The sequence below is a fragment of the Micropterus salmoides genome, unplaced genomic scaffold, assembly GCF_014851395.1.
Source record: "Micropterus salmoides isolate LMB-PRFRI ecotype aquatic unplaced genomic scaffold, ASM1485139v1 Ms_hic_scaffold_21, whole genome shotgun sequence".
Taxonomy (NCBI): Eukaryota; Metazoa; Chordata; class Actinopteri; order Centrarchiformes; family Centrarchidae; genus Micropterus; species Micropterus salmoides.
Window position 1 is genome coordinate 20,016,361 of NW_024041262.1, and position 20,672 is coordinate 20,037,032.

General features: G+C 39.7%; 2 protein-coding genes across 4 annotated transcripts in view; both read right to left on the minus strand.

Annotated features, from left to right (window-relative positions):
* Positions 1-8,186, minus strand: part of ttyh2 (tweety family member 2) — a 67,918-nt gene extending 59,732 nt beyond the window's left edge. Inside the window, exon 1 of one of the 2 annotated variants that reach the window (XM_038735949.1) lies at positions 7,741-8,186. In XM_038735949.1, coding sequence (XP_038591877.1) covers positions 7,741-7,869 — 129 coding nt within the window. In that variant the 5' untranslated portion in view covers positions 7,870-8,186. The remainder of the gene's footprint in view (positions 1-7,740) is intronic. The other variant, XM_038735950.1, reaches the window with a different exon arrangement.
* An 886-nt stretch (positions 8,187-9,072) lies between these two features.
* On the minus strand, positions 9,073-11,930 carry rpl38 (ribosomal protein L38). 2 transcript variants are annotated; one of them, XM_038736321.1, is made up of 5 exons: positions 11,857-11,930; positions 11,624-11,650; positions 10,951-11,011; positions 10,523-10,645; positions 9,073-9,142 (listed from the first exon to the last, which is right to left on the minus strand). In XM_038736321.1, exons 2-5 carry the CDS (start codon positions 11,624-11,626, stop codon positions 9,117-9,119), a joined length of 213 nt encoding a protein of 70 aa, XP_038592249.1. In that variant the 5' UTR covers positions 11,627-11,650; positions 11,857-11,930; the 3' UTR covers positions 9,073-9,116. The 2 variants fall into 2 exon arrangements, with proteins under 2 accessions (XP_038592249.1, XP_038592250.1); XM_038736322.1 differs by lacking the exon at positions 11,857-11,930 and having other exon boundaries at positions 11,624-11,669.
* Between the last annotated feature and the right edge of the window lie 8,742 nt (positions 11,931-20,672).

Consider the following 20,672-nt stretch of genomic DNA (forward strand, 5'->3'; position numbering starts at 1 on the left):
ATCCTACAATTCCCATAATGCAATATAATAGAAAGTTTTTATGAATCCCTCACCCCAAGTTTTTAACACAGGGTTTCCGCTGAAATTTCTAATCACCAAGCCCAAGCTGAGATAACATGATGACAAGAGCAGAGACATTTTCTCAGACTTCCCAAAGCTCCCCCAGATTTAGAGGAGACATTATAAAACTGCTTTCAGTAATTGAAAAGTTCACTGACCTCCATGTGGTGTGAAGAGTGCCCCTTCAAGAGCAAAAACAAACTGGGACAAACAAATTGTACTGGGAAGCAGACACAAATTTGAATGTAAGCTGCAGAGTGCCTTGAGAAATGGCATCACTATGAAGAAATGCCCCCCTCCCCAAAGATCAATGGAGCAGTGCGACTCACTGTATTCCTCCACGCTGCTGCCTGTCCCACACTGACACTTGGGCAAACACCCCAGGGACCTGGGCTCTTTCCGGCTGAGTGCACTCGGCTGGGCCTGCCCGTGTTCACAGCTGGGACACCATTAAGTCCCAGCAAAGCGACCCATGAGTTATGGATGAGAGGAGGAGGAAAAGGGAGGAAGATGGGGCTTTGTTGCTAAAGGATCCTTTAAATCTGTTACGCTGCACTGTCGTGTTGCCCTCAACACAAACAAACTGAAGGTCTCAGGAGCTTTGTGAGGTGTAGTGCTTGCTCATTTTCTAAGATTTTTTCCATCTTTTCAATAAAGAGAACTGTTTGCCTTATTCCTGTTGTTCTGTATAACCTTCATGAATCTCTATCAAGTAACTGCCTCTTTCTGTGCAGGTCATGCTTACCGGGACATCTTTGGAGTGCGGCGAAGCATGCTACCTCCCTGTTTGCTCAACTCCCTCTGTGAACCCGAAGCCCAAACCCTTCCTCACGGGAGCCAGGGGTCGTGATTTTGATGCTACACCCCCCCCCAACAAAGGATCCCCAACCCCCAAAGGAAGAGCAGACTTTCATTGTTTTTTCTGCTGGAGGGGAATGCATGAATCCACTTGTCCCAGTTCATGCAGCACTGGTGGGTACATACATTTGATCTGACCTGCTGAAGATTCGTTTTGTGGTCTTCATCACCTACTAAAATCATGTCACAAAGGAAATGCACAGGAATACCAAACAATCATAAGCCCCCAGCTCAATGGATAGTCATTCAGTGCTGTCATATCTTGTTTAAATGTTGTTACATCAGCATGAGGGATGGACATGCTGCCTTATTAGTACAGACCTCGGCCATACCATCTAGCCAATCAGGTGATGCTAATCACTGGCTTCAAGCACTATAGAGACAGATTGGGGTTAATGACCTTCTGGAGAGCCAGAGGGGACACCGTCAGTGCATCCTTTTATGTGTATGCATAACACAAATGAGGACTAAGTAGATTGCTGCGTAATATATAAAAAATGCCGGGGTTGAGCGGAGGAAAATCACTGTTTTAACAATAAGGTCACACGGTCATTAACACAAATAGGGAGAGGCTGAGGTGCGACAAGGAGCATGGAAATCAAGAATAGCAGATTTAAGATTGATTTTCTTGAGGAGGCAACAACAAGAGCTGGAAAATTTCCAATGCTATCAGAGTGGTTCCGATAGCTGAATAGATAATGGATTTTCAGGCTTTGGTATGCATAATTCTCTATTTTCTATCACACAAAACTACGCACAGCTAAGTCAACAGCTTATGCATTCAGTTGTAAAATCAGCTGTAATCACCAAAATTTTTTCCTTGTAACAAATGGCATTATGTGAAGATGAGCTGGTGCAAAAACACAATCAAATATTTGAGATCACAACATCAGGGATATTAACAAATGTTATGAATTAAATAAAAAACGTAGGTATAATGACACAATAATAACTGTGCTTTAGGAAGCCATTGCTGCTTAAAGAACATTATCTTTACCTAAAAATGGGGGAAAAAACACATTTTATCCTCATGGCTTCTGTCTCCCACACGGCTTTAACACAATGGCACATCCATTTACAGTAGATTGGTATTGGAAGGTGTAACATCAATGAACATAGAGGGGAAGGGGAATGAAATGCTGATGCCGCAGAAATACAAAAGTGAGAGAGCGAGAAACAGGGAAAACAAAGACAACAGAAGAAACATAAAGGTCTGAAGGAGGATGCTGTTGGCATGCACTCGGGTAGAACACTGTTCCCAGGGAATCTCTGTGAGAAAAACCACTGAAGCAGAAAGATCAAGTGTGTTAAGAGTATGTGTTTGCTTCTGTAATTGAATAGTCTGTCTGTGGCTTGCTCATTTATCCCATATTATTGTAGGCCACGGTAATAGCAAGATAAAAGCTTTCAATAGAAATTTGTCTGAGCTGGACATTAAAGTGATCAGTCGGGGGACAGGAAAAGTGGATGTTGTTTTGTCAAGGACAAATGGTGCAGCTATTAAGCAAAACTCTTTGTTCTCTGGTGCTGTGGGATAGACGAATGTTCTTTAATCGTCTGTTCTGTCATTGTTATACAGGAAGTGTGGAATCTACCTAAATGTCCATGATTGTTAAGGTAATAAAGCGGATGAAATTTTGCATTAAACTGAGAATCAATTACTGAGTATCTAATGCTGTCAGTTCTCTAAAGTAACCTGAAGTTGCAAAAAGCAAAAAGACGAACGTGATTAATCTCACCTTAAAATACAAACACTTTATTTCCATTCTTTATACTACACTACAATGGGATAATGTAGACTTTTTTAGTAGTGAATACAGAACATGGCATTTTTTCCTTCAGCAATAGTGTAACAACACGTTATGCTATTTTCTGTGCATGACTGAGCATTCACTATGAGTATAAATCCCCAATCTGTAATTACTGTGTCAACCACAGATAGTAATAATAGGAAAATGTTTAATTCTCATAAATAAAACGCAGGCCAGCTGTGACCTCCAGATAGTGAATTACCATAAAAGCAAATTTCACAATATATCCCTGCATCCCCCAACAAGGAGAGAACTCTGTTGTGAAGTTTGCGGATGACACCAACATCATCAGGCGGATTTCAAACAATGTTGAGACTTCATATTGGGAGGAAATTCATAATCTTGTAGAGTGGTGCGGTAACATCAGCAAAACTAAGGAGCTGATCAATTGATTTCAGGAAGAAGGCGATAAAGACACACACTCCTGTCTACATCCGTGGTGCTGAGGTGGAGCAGGTGAATACTTTCAGGTTCCTTCTAATCAGCATCACAGAGAACCTGACATGGTCATCTCACATCTCCACACTGGTGAAGAAAGCTCAGAAATGACTAGATTTCTTGAGAAGAAGAAGGCCAAATTCCCGTGCCAAGCTCTTGTCAGCTTTTACAGAGGAGCAATAGAAAACATCCTGACTGTAAACATCAGAAACTGGCATGGGATGTGCACAGCCCAGGACCAGAGGGCTCTGCAGAGGGTGATTAAAACTGCTCAGAAGATCATTGGTACCCATCTTCCATCTCAGTGACATCAGTGAGGTGAAGTGCCTACGCAGAGCCCAAAGGATACTAAAGGACAGTACCCACCCAGCCACAGCCTGTTCACCCTGCTGTCTTCTGGGAAGAGATATAGAAGTTTTTGCTGCTACACCACTAGACAGCAGAACATCTTTTTCCCCCAAGCTATCAGGCTCTTAAACTCTAATTCATCCTCAGCACTGCTCCATTTATTATAGTTTTTTTTTCTGTAGACCATTTTTATAATTGATTCTATATTAATATATATATTGTCTGCTATGTAGCAGAACGGAGTTACAGAACTCAATTTCACCCTATAACTTGTTATATTGTGACAATAAACCTACCTACTTACCTACCTAAATACCACCAACAGAAATGAAAATGTATCAAATTGTCTTTCATCAAAAGACCTCATCAGTATAAGCTACATGACTCTGAAACTGTGGCAACTACAATATGTCATTTGTTAATCAAATAAAATGAGTAAACATTGGCTGGATGGATATGAGGAACAGCAGTCCATGTGATGGCACAAACGTGTTTGAGTCACAAAACAGGAAACGGGAAGGGAAGTCAGATGGAGTAGGACCTGCTGACCTACACATGATGTCTGGCTCAACACACACACCCAAACACATGGGCGCACACACACACACACAAAGTGTTTTGGATGAGCTTTATGCATTTTTTGCTGTCTCTCTCTCTGCCGTCAGGCCTCGGGACAGGGAGATACAGAGCAGCAAAATATATTTCACACATCAGACAGAGCTTGCTGAGGAGGACTGAGTGATCACTGAGGAGATCAGAAGATTTTCTCAGGAGCATGTGCATCCCCAAAGCAATCATCAACACTGCTTGGGTGTCACTTTCTCACTGAGAGGTCAGTAAAGGCCTTAGTATTCTTAAAATTGCTTATAGTGCCTGAAACCCCCTTTCCAACTGTGGAATCGGGGTGGCCGAGTCTGTGTCGGACAATCTCCATAACTTCCCAAACAGACAATTATCATTGCTGCAGGCAGCGATTGCCCAGGTATGTGGAGGAGTGAAAGTAGGCTCTCTCTCCACAGAAATGTCATCACTTTTATTAACTGTAAAACTGTGTGCACCACCATAGATTCCTTCTTAGAGACAGATCAGTGTGAAGCAGCTAGGATGTGGCTGTAAAGGCAGGCTTCATACTTTTACATTCAGAAGTAGTCAGACAACAAGCTGTATGACCTAGCTTGTTTCATGCATACAGAACCCTTTATTCAGAAGTTTGATGCAGCAATGGATAAGATTTTCCAAAATATGTGACTGTAAGATAAAGAACAATAGCTTGCTTATTGTCAGAAGACAGAAATTAGAGAAAAACTCTAGTCAGGTGATTCAGCTGACGGACATTCCATTACTGACAATACCAGTGTCCAACAGTGGATGAGAAACCTACTACAGCAGACACACATATGCACAGACAAAGAACAGTGAAAGATCACAACCCCTTGCATTCCATCACATTTGCTGGCCCAAAGCCCACAAAGGAATTTCACCAGGATTGCCCACACTACAACTAGCCAATTACACTTCCTTTAAAAAGGCATACAGGCTGGGTTAAAGGCACGACTGGCTGCTCAATACTCTCCGCAGCAATGGCCAACTGAACATCGATTCAGCAATTCCTTTACAAAAGAGTGGACTTATTATCTTTGTTCTGTTAAACTGAATTCTTTACTATGCTGTTAAACATTTTAGCACTGAAACAAACTGGATACAATGTTCATTAATACCACAGTGATGATTTGCAGCATATTATCACTGCTACATAAGACAGTCAAAAAAGAAGGTGGTGATCAGAATTAAGCTTGCCAGCCCACATAGGACAGGAAATGTAATGGCCTAAATAGCCTTGCATCAGCTTGAAATTGTGTCATTAGCTTTGGTGCTTTACAAAAAATTATTCTACAGTGTGGGGGCACGAAGGGCTTGACCTATATCTGTGGAAGACAGATAACAGAGAGCAGGAGCATGGTTGTGTCAGAGATGAGGCAGGGAGAGAAACAGAGAAACAAAAATCATAGAGAACAAGAGAAGTGGATGTTGGGATGATGGGGGTTTCCCACCCCTGATTCGAGTGCCTGTCTGTGGTTGACAGTCTTCTCAGTCTCCCCCCACGTACACACCCCCCCACACACCCTGTGGCCCTGACTCTACCACGGTGCAACCATTGAAACTGGCAGCATGAGAAGAAAAAAATCCTTCACTTCTCTCCCTGTATGTTCCTTGATAATAGCAAAACATAAATTCAATTTAGTTGTGCTACCATCTGATATCTTACAGAGCAGAAATGCATCAATCTACCACAGTTGGTGAAGAGACAGCAGCAAAGGGAAGAATCACAGCTAATGTTAAAGCCAATGTTTCAGTGCTGTAAGATGTGATTGGGCTGTAGACACTAAGACAGCTTTCAATCTTTGTTTTTAATGTACACTTCCTGCTCTGCAACAAACAGCAGACAAAATTAATGAGTATCATATGGACATAATCGAGCATTTAGAGGCTAACGTGTTTCCCTCGGGAGTTGGTGGAGTCCCAAAACTGAGCAAAAAGGAAATAAGTTATTAGGCGTACATTGTGGCCAGAAACACAACTCTGAATGAATGATAATGTTAATTTTTCTTCGTATCTTCAGGTTGTGTAAATTGGCAACTATTCTTACAAGTTCGCTACATCAACATAATAAGTCAGTATTGTGTTTACAGCTTGTTTCCACTCCCCCCAAGTGGCCCAAAACCTAAAAGTATATTGTTCACGTTGTCTCACTATATGGATATTAACGGAGCAATTGTTAACATTATTGGTGACAACTAGGCTTTTTCTAATGCGACAAGTCAAAATATCTGCTGTGAAAAAAACCTATTGCTTGTTTAAAAGTTATATATATATATATGTTTTAAATTGCTCCAGTCTTGGTCTGCTATGACCAGTGGCTTATAGTGGCTAATAGCTAATGTTAGCAAACTTCAGCTAGGTTTTGCTGTGAAAAACTGACATCACTAAAGTCAGTTTGTTACTATAAAACTACATTTTATTTGCCATTATCCTGTAATTGTCACTTGTGGCTATAGTGGTTGTTATACAGCAAGAGTTGCATAGGTTTGTTTTAAGGTCTGTCATTGATCGTCATGTCTTTCAGCTAATCAAAGCAGTTGCAGCTTGCTTTCCCCAATACAACTCCATCCTGCTGCCCAAATTTTTGTACAGTAAATGATGGCATGGCAAGTGAAAGCATGATAACAATATTTCACAATACAGTCTTTTGTGATACCAGTGCACGGTATCCTTCCTTCCCTTCCGGGATTATTAGTCTAAATTTAACTGATATCTGCAAGTGTATCCTTTTGCTAGTTCATGTTTATTTTACATTTGACTGACATCACACATGTGATTCCCATAGCCAATTCTTCCATTGTCTGTCACTTCACTTCTAAAATTAAACACTTTGACATCTTTAGGCCCCTTTAGGCACCCTTTCTGACTCACTTGGACCCTAAAGGTCCCCTTACCTCATGCTGAACACTGCTGTGCTAAAATGCTGCAGCAATGAACTTAAATGTCATTTATTCTCAGCATGATGTGCCTACATTCACTGACAGAAGCTAAGCTGTGACCTTGAAATAATGAAACACTCATAGTATTTGACATGTGTTAACTTGCAGGTCATTAGTCATCCAACGTCGATCCTAGCCCCATTCATAGCTGTGTGAAACAGCCCTGTCACCGCCTCTGGAGTTAGATGGGAACTCCCATGGGTGAAACACATCTAGATGCCAAGATTCGCACACGAGTATGGTTCCTGATCCTCTCTCTTTCTCAAATTTTGCAAAGAGGAGTATGGATTTCTTTTGGAAAGACCACTAATGATAACATGATAATCTATAGCATCAATAACTCAAAGAATCTTGACTTGGTTCACTGAGCTAAGGGACTGGATATCTGGACTATTCAAGGTGGCTACCACTTAAGTGCACTGGGTGACACTCACACAGACATTATGGGCCACTTTTGTCATCAATAATTCAAACTGTAATCTGAATCTGAGGCAGCATAAAACATAATGGTGATGAACACCCTACAACTGGTTTCCACAGTTAAAGTATAAGCATTATATTTAAGGATAATTACAGAAAGCGAGAAACGTTGTCACAGTAGCAATAATGATTGTGTGTCCCTGTTACTTGTGACCTTGATAAGGGGGCTCCTGATAAAGCCCCATGTCCCCTCTCCTTCTACTGACCTGCTGGTAGTTCTCTTCTTCAGGCTGGAAGCCGTTGTCAATGGGCTGAAACCTCAGGTTGATGTGAGGAAAATTGTGAAGCCAGTAAGTCCACCAGGGCGCAATATAATCCACCCGAGCCGAAGACATCCCTGCCCCGAGAAAAAGTTAGGCTACAGCCTAAATTAGCCTCCCTTTACTAACGCGAGCTGTTCGGTCCGCTGCCGGAGATCTTAATCCCGTTTCATATCAAACAAAGACAATGATCAAAGCATGCTCGTTTGTGGAAACACTCTCAGTCACACATGAGAGAAAACGTCCAAGAAGTCCTGCAGAGACAGCAGTGTAGTTGCAAAGTAGAGTTTTTTTTTCATAAAACAAGAAATAATCACAGTGCGCCCATGTCTCCGCGGACCCACAGCTCCTATCCGACCGACAGCCGCTCCAAACACACACAACCGTCACCGCCGGTGACGCGCACTGAAAGAACATGAGGATACAGGCGCGCGCAGACGCCCCGCTGTGGAGTTTAGAAATAACAGTTTGCAGCCTCTCTGAGTAGTATAGTCTACAAGTATAGTCAACAAATACACATATTCACTCACTACAAATATAATTTTAATCTCAACATAATACTTAATTGTTTAAGTTGTATCAGTTTCTCTTTGCGGAACGAGCTACTGCACTGCCACATAGCGGACAACTGGGGTGATTACAGAGGACTTTCACATACAGATATAGTTTAATTCCTCTACTAGTAGGGGACGTCTGAGTCAAATACTTGCAACGTTTATCCTCACAAATTGTAAAAATAGAGGTTGGCGACTATCTACAGCCTTTTTCACATCTGTAGATACTTCTGTAAAGTGAAGTCAAACCACAGGTTTTACAGATCACTTCATCCACTCTAAACCCTGTCATCAGGTTTATCTACAACATAAGTGTGCATATAGTAATCTTTGAATAGCATGTTTGTGCAATGCTGCACTAAAGTTGTAGCCTATTTTATAATACACAAAACAGATAGATCCGCTGTCGATTGCCAAGTTAAATCTTTCTAAATATATTTCACAAGTGTTTGACAGTGGCAGCCCCTTTATATAGATGTTCAAATTAATTTCCTGTAAATTAAATTATGTGCAAGGCATTTTATTCTTTCCCACAGACAAATCTTTTATAGATCATCAACCACTAAGCACATGTTCTCAATGGACACATGACTACCAGCATTTGTAGAAAAGCATGAACAATGTAAACACCACAATGATGCAGTTCAGCTTTTCCATCCATCCGGGCCATTATGTTTGGATCAGGGCATGAAAATACAGTGGACAAACACCACAGACAAATAACTCAGTTTTCCAATTTTTTATTACAATTCTCTGTACATCACGGATTTACTTCAGCTCCTTCACAGCCAGACCTGTAAAGACAAAGAAAAGGTTAGAAAATCTTCACTGCCATGAAAACATCACACCAGAAAAGACAGGGGCACTCTTTCTGCACCCAACACTTGTATTTTTCGCTAATGAACACCTACAAATCTATTCACTGAACATCCAACGCGACAGCCTGGCTTCAGTCATGCCGTTACTTAGAATGGCTGCTACACGATTTATTGTAAAATGATTGTTAAATTACAAATTAGTTTTGCAAAAACAATTCCACCTATTATTCAACTTCATGAATGCAGTTAAAGTACACTAATCATATTTGAATCTGAGCTTGGCAGATCTCCTAAAAACAGATCAAACACTTTTATTTACACATTGCTTGTGTTTTTGCTGGACTAGAGCTGCATCCTTATCAGAAGCGCAATCCTCGAGTTACATTTGTTTTGACAATGCTCAAGCAGCCAAAGCATACAACAGTTAACACTTGGAGAAACACGTTTGTCACAAGTTCATTCAGATTAACAGAATGAAAAATCCTTAAATTCATCAGTAAAGCCCCACCAGCACCAGGGTTCACGAGTGACCTTTTAATGGAGAAGATCCATCCAAGTAGCTCATCATATATTCAAATCAAAACAATACCTGTACACCAGTGAACAAGTCACCTGTTTTGTATAATGTGTATATTTAAAGCCCTGTTAGTCATCTTAAAATGTTGACTACAGTTCCCTATTGTTAATGCTTTATTTGGGCATACGTAACGATTGAATGTTAACATTCAGTCATTTTGGCTCCTGTCTCCAGTTTCAATCGTCTTCAGCAGCCTCAAGAATTTTGTCATCAATCATCCCATATAAAATGGTACAAAGCCAGTCGAGTTTATTTTAAAAACTAGTTTATACATTTGTTTTCAAGTAAGATGCACTGGTATTGTTCCAAAGGCCGAATAAACACGTGGAATCCATGTCACACATGTAAAACATCTGCAGTACGTTTTTATGAATGCTTGGAGAACTGCCATTTACATCAATATGATTTTTATGAGCACATTGCTTCCTTTACAATGTTTTACTATGGCTACAGACATCCTCTGTAGACAAAAGGAATATATATATATATCACGCTACCACTACTTGTAATGTACATGTTCATCCTTGTGACCCACATAGGAACATACACTAAACTAACAGTGGTCCAAAACTTTACATAGTACATTTAAATTAGACCCAAGGAAGATGTAAACCAAACAAAACAATCTAAAAGTCAAATGTATATAATTAATTCAAATCCAAAAACCCTTCACTATGTTGCCAACTGGGATTCCCATGTTCAAACCAAGACTGCATTTTCCAGACTGCTGTGTCTAAGTTTGCTTCACAAGCTGACTTGTTATAACTTCTAATACTGACCTGGGGGCAGAGACTGCTTGAGCTTCTCCGCCTTCTCCTTGTCCGTGATGACCAGGGTGTACAGGTACCTGCTGCAGCGCACCTTGAACTTAACATTGTCCTTGTTCTTCTTGATCTTTACGGCTGAAGGAAGATAATGAAGCCAGTTCAGATTCAACACAACAGGAACCTCTACTTGAATCACAATTTAAACTTCTGTGACATAGATGGATGGAAATTTCACATGCTTGCATGTTAAGCAGACCTGCTGAGCACTCACTTTAGACTCAATGTTACACTAGAAATCATTTGGAATAAATTGAAAGTACCAACTGACAGTCTTCTTTCCTCAGCAATAAATAGTAAACTACACTTGGGGACTTACAGACCCCTAAAACTGAGCATGTACATCAACCAGGATAGGCAGGCGAGACAAGAGTTTAACTTACACTTGGCATCCTTCCTCCTGGCCGTCAACAGGAAATCTTTGATTTCTTCTATCTTGCGAGGCTACAAATAAAAGAAGAGAGCAGGAACAATCAAGACAAAGCAACAAAATGAACAGATTGTGGCTCAACTGTAAATTAATGTTAGGGGACCGGTGGAACTGACGTTTCTGTTAGAAATCGAAACTCAGCACTAGGTCCATCATTACTCTTGCAAGACTGTGAATGCATCACGAGCACATCAGCCTGAGATGTTTGGACGTCTTGCTGACGGCAAAAACAGGTCTTCATTTAAGGTAACCAACGTCAGTTACGTTAACCTAGCCATCATTAGCTAACGTAAAACTGAAGCCTGCAGCAGATGGGAACGGCTGTTAAGTTACAGCTGACCAAACTTAGTTTCAACTGTTAAATTGATTTAACAGTTAACACATCATCGTTCATGTATGAATGCTGGTATTGGCTGGCGAACATTTCTATCCTCTGTAACAGTCCCAAGCTAGCGGCATTATGCTAATGCTAATAACCAAATGCTAGCCACTTTATAGGACATGTCGATTGATTTATCACCACAAACACACATTTGAAGTTTCGCCATGTCGACATACACAAGATACAGCATTATCAGCTATGTACACATAGCCACTGAAGTGTTTAAATGAGAACACGTCCTTACCATGCTGCCGTGTCAGCGGACTGAGCGCTGTGGAGGACCAGAGAAAGATGGAGTCAGTTTATCGGTTATAACATCGGAAAGAAAAGTGCTGGAAAGCAAATCATCATTTCGTCATTTAGCTGATGAATGAACTACCTATGCTTTGGCAGTAACATGCATGTGATTATTTGCGTTAAAGAGGATGGATGATGATTGAAATCGTTATGGTGTTTATGTGTGAACGTGAAACTCACTCAGTCTGCCAGAGAGGGGATGGAAAGGGGTGGAACTTCCGGTTAAAGATGCTTTTATACAGTGCTACGGCAGATACAGAGGGCCAATATTAAGAAACGCGCAAACGTCTCTGTGTAAAGTCATATCGAAATTTGTTTAGGATGGGTGTTCTGCGTTTACAGAGTAGTTAAATATAAATAAGTGTTAAATATCGCACATCGATTATGCTTGGTGCTCAAATCGTCAAGATGGACACATAATAATAATAATAATAATAATAATCTTTATTTGTAGAGCACTTTTCAAAAACAAGTTACAAAGTGTAAAGTGTAAAGACAATAATACCCAAGAGACAATAATACAAAAGCAATACAAGATAAAATCATGTAAACATTGAAAAGACTAAAATACACATTTAAGATAAATTTAAAATAAGTAAAATAGAATAAAATAAAAGGGATAAAATAAAGTCAAATAAAATCGGGAAAAGCTCTCCTATAAAAGGTATGTTTTAAGAAGGGACTTAAAAAGAGTTCACTGACTCAGCCGACCTGATTTCCTGGGGCTCTGTCCCCTTTAGTTCTCAGTCGAGACTCTGGAACAGACAACAGACCTCTGCCCGAGGATCTCAACGTGCGTATGGGACTAAAAGGTCAGAAATATAACAAGGCGAGAGGCCATGAAGAGCTTTAAAAGTGATCAATAAAATTTTAAAGTCAATTCTAAAACATACTGGGAGCCAGTGTAATGAAGCTAAAATAGGGGTAATGTGGTCATATTTCTTTGTTCTGGTTAAAAGCCTGGCAGCTGAGTTCTGGACAGTCTGGAGTCGATCAGTAGATTTTTGGGTTAGAAAGGTTAAAAGTTAAAAGGCTGTTGCAATAATCCAGGCGTGATGAGATGAAGGCGTGTAAAATGGTCTCGGTGTCCTTAAAAGTTAACATAGATCGAATTTTTGCTATATTTCTAAGTTGATAAAAACATGATTGAACAAGCTTTGTGGTGTGCTGCTCGAAATTTAAATTACTATCAATCCAGACACCAAGGTTCTTTGCCACGGCTTAATGTGATTTACTAGGGAACCAGTAGATGGCAGTATTTGTCATCAGTTGATTGATGTTGTGATCAATGGTGTCAAAAGCAGCGCTAAGGTCCGGGAGTACCAGGACTGAGCACATGCCTTCATCAGCAGACATTAAAAGGTCATTGGTGACTTTGAGCAGGGCAGTCTCAGTGCTGTGGTACTTCCTGAAAGCAGATTGAAACTTTTCAAATAATTTGTTATTTTCCAGTACAGTGAGCAGCTGTTTGGACACAATTCTTTCTAAAATCTTTGCAATAAAAGGCAGTTTTGAAATTGGTCTAAAATTATGTGGGAGGGAGGGATCTAAACCAGGTTTCTTTAAAAGTGGGTTCACGCAAGCCGTTTTAAAATAATCAGGGACACAACCAGTAGATAGGGAGCTGTTAAAAACAGAGATCAAATGGGGCCCAACAGAATCTATTACTTTCAGTAAAAACATTGTAGGTATTACATCAAGTGGGCTGGAGGAGACTCTCATTTGTGATACTGTTTTTAAAAGTTCAGTCGATGGGATAAAACTGGTTAAAACTCTCTTGTTGCTGGTGAGGAACCTCTGAGTAAGAGGCCACCGGGGTAATAGAGGCTCTGATTGACACCACCTTATTGGTAAAATAAGATAAAAACAATTCACAGTCATCATTACTTCCAGCTGAGGCACAAGGAGGGGTTGGGTTTACCAGCTGATCCACAGTATTAAACAGAAACCTGGGATTGTGATTATGTGTAGTAATGACTTCAGAAAAATAACACATAGACTGTTTTTAAAAAGGATGGACACCGTTTCCCAAATGTGAGACTTTTTAAGTGAAGATGAAACTGTTTTATCATCTTGTTGCTACATTCACTTAAGATACAAATTCAAAACATGCACTATAAGTAACTGTATACATTTACAGTTTTATTTTATTTATTTTACCATATGTTAAGTTCTGTGTGTGTAAAATGAAGGGAATACAAACTTTGTTTCATTATACAACCTAGCACCTTGTACCTTGTATCTCTAGTTAGTTCCATATTTGTCTGTTGTATTTCTCAGTTTTGGCAGTGGTTTGCAGACAGTGCAAACAAAGACACAGAAGCTGACTGAATTGTGGAAAACTTGAATTGAATTAATGTAAATATTTCAAGAACCTGTTTTGCTCAATAGTCATGTATTGTCTATTCAGAGAAAATTTGTCACTTGAAATGTTGGCTTTTGTAGCCCAGAAAACTGATCTAATTTAATCTACCACATCTGAGATGCGCACGCAACTAGGGGGCAGAAAGCAGCACACTGTCTTTGCAGCGTATCAGTTTATACGGTGTCTAGCAGTAGTGTTGGGCAGTTACTCAGAAATTGTAATGGGTTATTGGCTTGGTTAATGGCTTTTTACTTATTACTCATTTAAAAAATAACAATATTACTTTACTTGTTACTGGGTATTAAAAGTAAATAGTCATGTCATTCGTTACGTTACAATTACTTTCAGCCACCGCACCCCATCCTTAAAAGTGACAGGAAACCTGTTCAGCGGCGCATTTTAGAAATGAATCCACTTTATTGGAACAATAACTAACCTGAGGAGTCAACAACCAGCCGAACTGAAAACACTGCAGCCTCTCAGACCAGAGGATACTGTATCATATAGGCTATGGATATAGGCCAATTAAAAATAATAAAAAAGAAAGCAGGTCCCTCCCGACATTTTCACTAATTGTGTATTCATAAGAGAATCAAGGAGTATGATTTTTATGAAGCAAAATGTTTTTTAATGTCACTGTCTGAGATTAAAAAAAATCCTCAAGCAAGTGTCTCGACTTTTGAACTAACGTTACTGTTTTGCACATGCATTGATAAGAGAAGTATTCAGTGCTTTTACAAAACACAAAACATTCATTAATGCTACTCTCTCCAACGTTAGCTGCCAGAGTTTCTTTCTACAGGCTAAGTTTCACGTTGTTGTGCTGCTTTAGCAGATGCTTCAATACAAAATTGTTCGCGGTGGAAAACTTTTTGGTGGTCCACAAAGTTTACAACGGAAGACAATGTTCTTTGCATCTCTGAGTGTGAAACAGCCAGGCTTAATATTATTACTTACAGCTGTTTACAGCCATTATTCCTTTAGCTTTTTGGCTAGCAGCCCACTTGAACAACATTAGGTCCGGTGTCACAGACCTGCAGCGCAGTCACGCATGTTACATTAATATGCGAAATTAAACACAAAAAGATTATTATTATTAAATCAACAAGAACTTACAAACAATGCATAATCTACCTTGATTACAGTGGTTGACTACAGTCTTCTGACCAGCTATCAAAGCGCTTTTGCTGCACACGCATCCAGTAGTGTTTGTACACAAGAAACCCGTCTATAAAGGAGCCTATAAAAGGTGGGTTATTTAAAAGTGCACATTCTGGCATACTCAGTCAAGCTGTGATTCTATTCAGTGGTTGCCTAAAGGTTCAGTGTGTAAGTTTTAGTGGCATCTAGTGGTGAGGGTTGCAAATTGCAACCAGCAGCTCATTGTGCATTCACGTGCAGCTTGGATGGTCCCATTTCCCGAGTTGTGAAGACGCTCTTCCAACTTCAGTGTGTGTTCATGAGCCGTTTGTCCGTTTGTCCATTTGGGCTACTGTAGAAACATGGAGGTGCAACATGTAAGAGGATCCGCAGTGTACGTAGATAGAAATGTCTCATTCTAAGGTAATAAAAAACATAACAGTTAATTATGTAAGGTCTTTATACATCACTGAAAACATAGTTATGGATATTATATTGAATTTCTGTCAGTAGATCCTCTTAAATAGACCTCAATTTGGATAAAGAAAAACTGTTCCAAGGCAGACAGACAGTGCTGCATGCATGTACAAAGTAGACACAGGGCAGGAGCCAGGATTCAAACTCCCTTGGTGAAACCAAAACTTCTAGGTAATTTAGCCACCAAAAGGATAAAAATGACTTATTCCTGTAACTGTTCATGTACATATCCCTTCATCATATTCTTTTTGCTTTTTGACCCCTCAAAATGAAGCATTGCTCCTGGGAACCCCTTGTCCTTCTTTTTGAAGCCAGAAGCATTTGACAAGAAAAATCTTCTCTACACTGCCAGGAACAGAATTCTGGTGGAACTAACCAAATCACTGTAATAACATCTCTTTCTTTTTTTCAGAAACAATTTCATTTCAAGTGTATTGAGTTAAAAAACAAAACCTTTAAAAACTATCATGTGTAATTACTGTGTAGTTGTAGATCATTGATACTCAACTTGATACTCCTGTGTAATAATGTGCCAGGTGGCCTATATATATAAGTATATGTTCAATAATGTCACTAGGCTGTTACATGGGAAGTTGCATATACAAGCAATCTGTAAAGTGCGCAGAAGTGGTGACACATAATGTCACATACACATGAAACAGTTCATGAAAAGTTCACAAACACCTGATCTGTTCAGCACATGGGAGAAGTTTGCCCTCATGCCTTTCTGCCAGAAAGCCTTTCTAACAAGCGGTTAATGGTAACAGTTTGGTTAGGTTTAGGCCCCAAAACTACTTGGTTAGGTTTAGAGAAGATCATGGTTTGGGTTAAAATAATATCCATCCACACCGATCTCCTCCCCATGGGGACTTTGTTGCTGGTCCCTGGCATCCTGTCATTTTGCTAAAGTAGCCAAAGCAAAGCAACTTGAGTATCCCTGTTGTAGTAACACCTGCTCAATTCTGTAAACCTCACGACATGACCTGAGTAAACATTAGAAGTGAAATATTCAGTAGAAAAGGATAAATAAATACACATGCAACAAAAAGCAGCATCACTGAGCTGGTTCAAAAGTCAATTATAGCTCCTCTTGTATGGACAATAAAACCTCTTCAGAACTGACACCTCCAAATCTGGATCTTACCAGAAAGTAAATGAAAATAAAGGTTCACAAAATAATGAAACAATGAAAATGCTTTTCACTTTTTTAAAAAGGATTATATTCACAGCAGGTTGTGTCAGTGCTCCAGGTTTATCCAGCACCCCTTGGGCTGAGAGAGAGAAAAAAGATAAGTAGCCAAATTAGGCTGTATTCAGTCCAACAAGTGTTTTCTAGTGCCACATGAACTGTAAATTATGGTTGCTGAAATTTTTTTTTGCTTGAGACACCTCCTATCTGACTTATGGGTTCAATTATACAGTCAAGACAGATAAATCCAAAGGGTGCCAGAATAATAAGCCTTTAAGTATATAAATGGTTTGCACTGAAGACATTCACATCTATTATCCCCACAACTTGACAAAAATAACTGACAAAAAGGAAAGTTAATGGGCCAATTGTGCTATAGTCAAAGTTGTGAAACACATTTCTGCTTTGTGGTGTCAGTTTCCTTTCTTTTACTTTAGCTTACGGTAATGCATGGCCTTGTAATGCACTTATACATAACAGGTGAGCAAAATGGCACCCCGTCCCACATTTTTTTAAGTCACTCACCAAAAATGCCCCTATATTCCAACACTCACAGTAAAAAGACATCAATCATTCCCATCTACTCAACGCGCAAAATAATACAGACAAAGATAAAGAGAGAAGGATATTTACTTTTGAGTAAATACAAAGTTAATCTACCTCGCTGTATGCTCCTTCCTTCCTAACTCGAAAGACGTGGCAGTGATCAATGCAATTTCTATGTTGTTGGCTGCAAGAGCCAACACAAAAGTCTTCATCTATTCACACAATCCAAGGCTGTAAAGACCCAGTGGAAAGCTTTATTTTTGACAGAAATGTCCCCACAACACCTGTTATATGACAGTGCTAACCATCTAACAAGACAGAGGGCAAGAAACATTAATGTTACAAACCAGGAGTCGCTTCAAAACTTAATCTCAAGGATGGATTGATACAGACTTCAAACTTGGAACCTGTACATTTTTACTGTTTATTTTGTTGGTTAGCCTGTTGAACGTGGCTTTAAAATTATATTAAAATATTAAACCTCATCTGAAGCCAATTACCACAGCAGTAGATTGGTTGTGAGAAACAGTATTTTCACATTGCTTTTTGTGGAACTTCATATTGCAACACTAGCTCATTTGGCTTTGTTGTTGCATGAGGTTCTTGTTCATGTGAAGTCTCTAGTCTATCTACCACCACACACACTTTGTGCCCCCTGAAATGAATTCTGCGCCCTTGAAACTCACCACACTATTGAATACAGATTCGTTATAGATGTTTCTTCTGAGTTCATTAATGAGCTCCATCAGCTGAAGTCTGTTTTAGTATTCAAGCTTCAAATAAGATTGGTGATCTCTGTCAATAATTTACTTCATAACTGTGTGGGCCTCGCACATTTGGTCGTTAAAGTTTGAGTGACACCTTTGTTCGTATCCACAGAGATCCACTTTGACATTGCATTAATTCATAAAGACAGGAAACACCAGATCAGTCGTTTTTAATTAACCTACTATCTACTTCTCTGCCCGTGTCCACAGGCCATCTACCCCTAGATACTCAATCAGTGCTTGTACTATTGGACACGTTTCACTCAGGATTTAAAATTTTTAGCAGTCTAATGTCAATCAAGATAAAAGATGGAGTGAGGTTTCTTTCACTAATGGTTTAGGATTTCGGAGGAGGACTGTGGCACCTCTGCAATCACCTCCAACACTAATGCAGGCTCGAAAACCGCACTGCAAGATGTGTGTTATTATTCCGCCATTCCTTTTTGTGTAATTGTGCACAATCTTGAACCATTTTCCTCGCCATAACAGAGTCTGAAATGAACAGTTTATCTCAGCATGGCTTTGGACTCCTTGCTGCCAAGAAGATTATTCTCTATTGTTCCAACTGACATCCGGCACACCGCTCCTTGGCATAGCTGAGGGAGTGTGAAGGGGACTTAGCTTTAGTAAAAGGATGCTGGATCCAGAGATGGGGACTCAGGTTGCGACCTGGACTTAAAGTCGCACTTAAGTTGCACACACAATGACTTGAGACTCGTCCTCAACAGACTTATGAATTGAGTCAGACTCAAGATTTGGGAAACTAAACAATGAACAACAGTCAGCACTCTTTATTTTATTTTTTTTGGCACATTAACATTGAAGAAATGTCTGGCCTTACCTTACCTGACCTACCTTATTATCATGCAGATGACTTTAAGCTGCAGCAACAACACCATGTCACACCTGTAGTTGCTGTGCCATTTGTCGTAACCTTTGGCAATGATAACTGCACACAAGAACAAACAGAACAATTGCTAAATGCAAAGTCTATGACATCAAAATATAGGACGCTGGATGGACCACGTCAAACCTTAACAGCCATCTGAAAACGCACCTGGATGGGTCAGTCATTTGGTAACATGAATGTAAATGTCACCAAAAACCTTTTTTTCAAATTTTTGGTTTTGAAACAAACAACAGATTTATCCATCCATCCGTCATCAACTGCTTATCCTGCGTACAGGGTCGCGGGGGGCTGGAGCCAATCCTAACTGACATCGGACAAAAGGCGGGGTACACCCTGGACAGGTCACCAGTCCATCGCAGACAACAGATTTATGTTTTTTCATTTTTAAATTACTTATGATAAGGAATTATGGATAATCCGATGACACCCAGACTGACCACGTAATGTTCAGGCTTATAGGTCACCGTTACACTGGGTTTGAGAGGCTAGAGGGATGTGTTAATTCATAGGTGATTATAAATCGTCATTAGTTAGAAATCCAGTGAAATTATACAATGCGGTTGTACTCTAACTGCTTGATAAATGAGTCTGTTCAATAGGGGGCAAAATCTGTCACCACTGTGATTAAGCAACAAGTGAGACCTTTGTAGGATCTCACTACTTGGTCTACATTTGAGCTATATCTTCATGTTACAAGCAAAATACAGTCAGTAACTTGTGTGTTTTTTTCATATTGCATTTCAATGCTAGCCTGTTTAAAGTGATCATAAACCAAATCAATGCTGATACTGTATGCTAACAGATAAAGGAGTGATAATACACTACATCCTTAGATATAGGTTTGCAGTATTCTCAGTAGATCGGATGGCATGCAACAGATGGTAGAACGCTCATTAAAACCATAAGAGACTTGAGGCTTGACTTGGACTTTTGAGCATCTCTGGCTGAATCTTTCCACTCTTAAAGATTTGAAAAATTGTCTTGATCGCCGTTCTTAGAGTGTGATAGGAGGGAACTACATTGTTTTCTTGTTATAGGATCATATGGACAGAATTAAATCTGATATAGACATGGATATTAGAAAGCTTATCATATACATTATACAGTATGAAATCAACATGGGGACAATTTTTTTGTTGACATTGTTTGGGGTCCCACAGATCCTACTGCTCTATGTGTAATAATAATTAGTAATAATAAAAATTATAATAATATTCATTTTTTTTTAATTATACCATATACTGTTATGTGTTATCTTTACTGAATGTCCAAATGTGTAAGGGGTGGATGGATTACAATAAAAGTGCACGGGGAGGATCAGCTCAGCCTCATGGATTACAAAAATTACCATGCTCAGTTTAACCAAAGCTCTTCTGCACTGGGATGCTCTTTATTCCATTTGCTTGCACAGCAACAAACATGATCCTCTGTGCTAAGCCATTTGTAGAAACCCAGCCTGATTCTAAATATAATTTTTGACAACTGCAATTCTGGTTTCCTGGCAATAGAGGGCAGTGAGTCATTGCTCATATGGGTTTGAACAGTGTCTCATCCTCATTGGGACAATGGGAGACGCTGTGTATCAAGGAATGGACTCCAACA

Excerpts from the sequence above, each read along its gene's own strand:
- rpl38 (XM_038736321.1), bottom strand. Across the intron at positions 10,646-10,950 it reads CAGGAGGAAGGATGCCAAGT|CCGTAAAGATCAAGAAGAAC; the intron begins GTAAGTTAAACT and ends ATCTTCCTTCAG. Across the intron at positions 9,143-10,522 it reads CAAGCAGTCTCTGCCCCCAG|GTCTGGCTGTGAAGGAGCTG; the intron begins GTCAGTATTAGA and ends TTGTCTTTACAG.